At 51.7% G+C, this 2854-nt stretch overlaps 1 protein-coding gene across 1 annotated transcript in view; it reads right to left on the reverse strand.

Moving 5' to 3' along the window:
* Window positions 1-202: 202 nt before the first annotated feature.
* Window positions 203-2854, reverse strand: part of slc25a42 (solute carrier family 25 member 42) — a 25454-nt gene continuing 22802 nt past the window's right edge. The window contains exon 8 of the mRNA XM_039003490.1: window positions 203-1480. Coding sequence (XP_038859418.1) covers window positions 1155-1480 — 326 coding nt within the window. The 3' untranslated portion in view covers window positions 203-1154. The remainder of the gene's footprint in view (window positions 1481-2854) is intronic.

Genomic DNA, 2854 nt, shown 5'->3' on the forward strand with positions numbered 1-2854 from the left:
CTTGATTCACACAGGAAACTATTGAGTGTGAAAAACCCAACAGCGTTGCAGTTCTTGACACAAACCGGTGGACCTGGCACCTACTACCATACCCCGTTTAAAGGCACTTCAATATTTTGTCTTGTCCATTCACCATCTGAAAGGCACACATACACAATCCACGTCTCAATTGTCTCAAGGCTTAAAAATCATTCTTTAACCTGTCTCCTCCCCTTCATCTACACTGATTGAAGTGGATTTAACAGGTGACATCAGTAAGGGATCATAGCTTTCACCTGGATTCACCTGGTCAGTTTATGTTATGGACATGTTTTGTACACCGTGTATATTTCTTGTGAGAACTTCAGTCCCCCCAAAAAATGATATTAATATCAATCTTCTCTAGTCATAAATCATATTATTAATTACAACGCCCCTCTTGTTTATACTTTGGTATAACTCATTAAACAAAAATCATCAACCAAACAAAACGAAATCTCATGGGGGTACATTGTCCTTTGATAAAAGTCAAATCCAACTCATGTGGAAGGAGATAGATAGGAACAACTCATCTGATCCAGACTGTTGGAAGGTCCCCTCTTCAAGTAGGGACGCAAGGCAAGGGAGACACCCGGAAGGTGTGCGTTGTCTGTCACACACACACACACACACAAACACACACACACACACAGGTAGCCTGGACCTTTACATATGCAGATCATTGTGTATTTTGTGTGAATATTACACAGATGAAATAACTTAACATATTGCACCTGAACACGACGTACAGGACGATAGTATGTATATTATGATCCACCTAATGTACCTCTTATGAGACTTCATGCCTCCATGTACATACACAAAGTTGAAGACATTCATTTCACACAGTGTGTGTGTGTGTGTGTGTGTGTGTGTGTGTGTGTGTGTGTGTGTGTGTGTGTGTGTGTGTGTGTGTGTGTGTGTGTGTGCGCACTGTGCTGACCTGGATCACTCAATCACACATTCCCCAATCCGTTATGCCTTGACCCTAGAAAGCGACAATGTTTTTTTTCTTATCCTGGCCTTCACGTCGTTTGTGCTGAGGTTCTCAGAGAGTGACTGTCCTGCTACTATCGATCGTCCTCATTCCCCTCGCCGTTGCCTTCTCCATCCCTCCACCAGTCTCTCCCTACTGGTTACCTGTTATTATACCTCAGCTGGGACAACTTCTTTAGAAGGATCTGTGTCATGTCAAAGGTGGTGAAGCTGATGCCCACAGCGATGGGCCCTTTGACCCAGTTCATACTGAGGCCCTTGTAGAGGCCACGCACCACGCCCTCCTCCGCCACGATGTCCCGCATGGTACCCAGGATAGTGCCGTAGGTGTGCCCCGTCACGCCCGCCGTCTGCATGCGCCGCCGCACCACATCCAGCGGGTAGGAGGCCGATTGGCCCAGGAGACCTGCGCATGCCCCGAACACCAACCTCTCGTACGAGTAGGGCTGGGGGCGACCGCTCCGCTCTGGAGAGGGAGGGAGTGGGTGAGAGAGAGAGAGAGATGGAGTGGGTGAGAGAGAGAGAGAGAGAGAGAGAGAGATGGAGGGAGGGAGGGAGTGGGTGAGAGAGAGAGAGAGAGAGAGAGAGATGGAGGGAGGGAGGGAGTGGGTGAGAGAGAGAGAGATGGAGGGAGGGAGGGAGTGGGTGAGAGAGAGAGAGAGAGATGGAGGGAGGGAGGGAGTGGGTGAGAGAGAGAGAGAGAGATGGAGGGAGGGAGGGAGTGGGTGAGAGAGAGAGAGAGAGATGGAGGGAGGGAGGGAGTGGGTGAGAGAGAGAGAGAGATGGAGGGAGGGAGTGGGTGAGAGAGAGAGAGAGAGAGAGAGAGAGAGAGAGAGAGAGAGATGGAGGGAGGGAGGGAGTGTGTGAGAGAGAGAGAGAGAGAGAGAGAGAGAGAGATGGAGGGAGGGAGGGAGTGTGTGAGAGAGAGAGAGAGAGAGAGAGATGGAGGGAGGGAGTGTGTGAGAGAGAGAGAGAGAGAGAGAGAGATGGAGGGAGGGAGTGTGTGAGAGAGAGAGAGAGAGAGAGATGGAGGGAGGGAGTGTGTGAGAGAGAGAGAGATGGAGGGAGGGAGGGAGTGTGTGAGAGAGAGAGAGAGAGAGAGAGAGAGATGGAGGGAGGGAGGGAGTGTGTGAGAGAGAGAGAGAGAGAGAGAGAGAGAGGGAGGGAGGGAGTGTGTGAGAGAGAGAGAGAGAGAGAGAGAGAGAGATGGAGGGAGGGAGTGTGTGAGAGAGAGAGAGAGATGGAGGGAGGGAGTGTGTGAGAGAGAGAGAGAGATGGAGGGAGGGAGTGGGTGAGAGAGAGAGAGAGAGAGAGAGAGAGAGAGAGAGAGAGATGGAGGGAGGGAGGGAGTGTGTGAGAGAGAGAGAGAGAGAGATGGAGGGAGGGAGTGTGTGAGAGAGAGAGAGAGAGAGATGGAGGGAGGGAGTGTGTGAGAGAGAGAGAGAGAGAGAGATGGAGGGAGGGAGGGAGTGTGTGAGAGAGAGAGAGAGAGATGGAGGGAGGGAGGGAGTGTGTGAGAGAGAGAGAGATGGAGGGAGGGAGGGAGTGTGTGAGAGAGAGAGAGAGAGAGAGAGAGAGATGGAGGGAGGGAGGGAGTGTGTGAGAGAGAGAGAGAGAGAGAGAGAGAGATGGAGGGAGGGAGGGAGTGTGTGAGAGAGAGAGAGAGAGAGAGAGAGAGATGGAGGGAGGGAGGGAGTGTGTGAGAGAGAGAGAGAGATGGAGGGAGGGAGTGGGTGAGAGAGAGAGAGAGATGGAGGGAGGGAGTGGGTGAGAGAGAGAGAGAGAGAGAGAGAGAGAGAGAGAGAGAGATGGAGGGAGGGAGGGAGTGTGTGAGAGAGAG

Source organism: Salvelinus namaycush, chromosome 11 (genome assembly GCF_016432855.1).
Source record: "Salvelinus namaycush isolate Seneca chromosome 11, SaNama_1.0, whole genome shotgun sequence".
Taxonomy (NCBI): domain Eukaryota; kingdom Metazoa; phylum Chordata; class Actinopteri; order Salmoniformes; family Salmonidae; genus Salvelinus; species Salvelinus namaycush.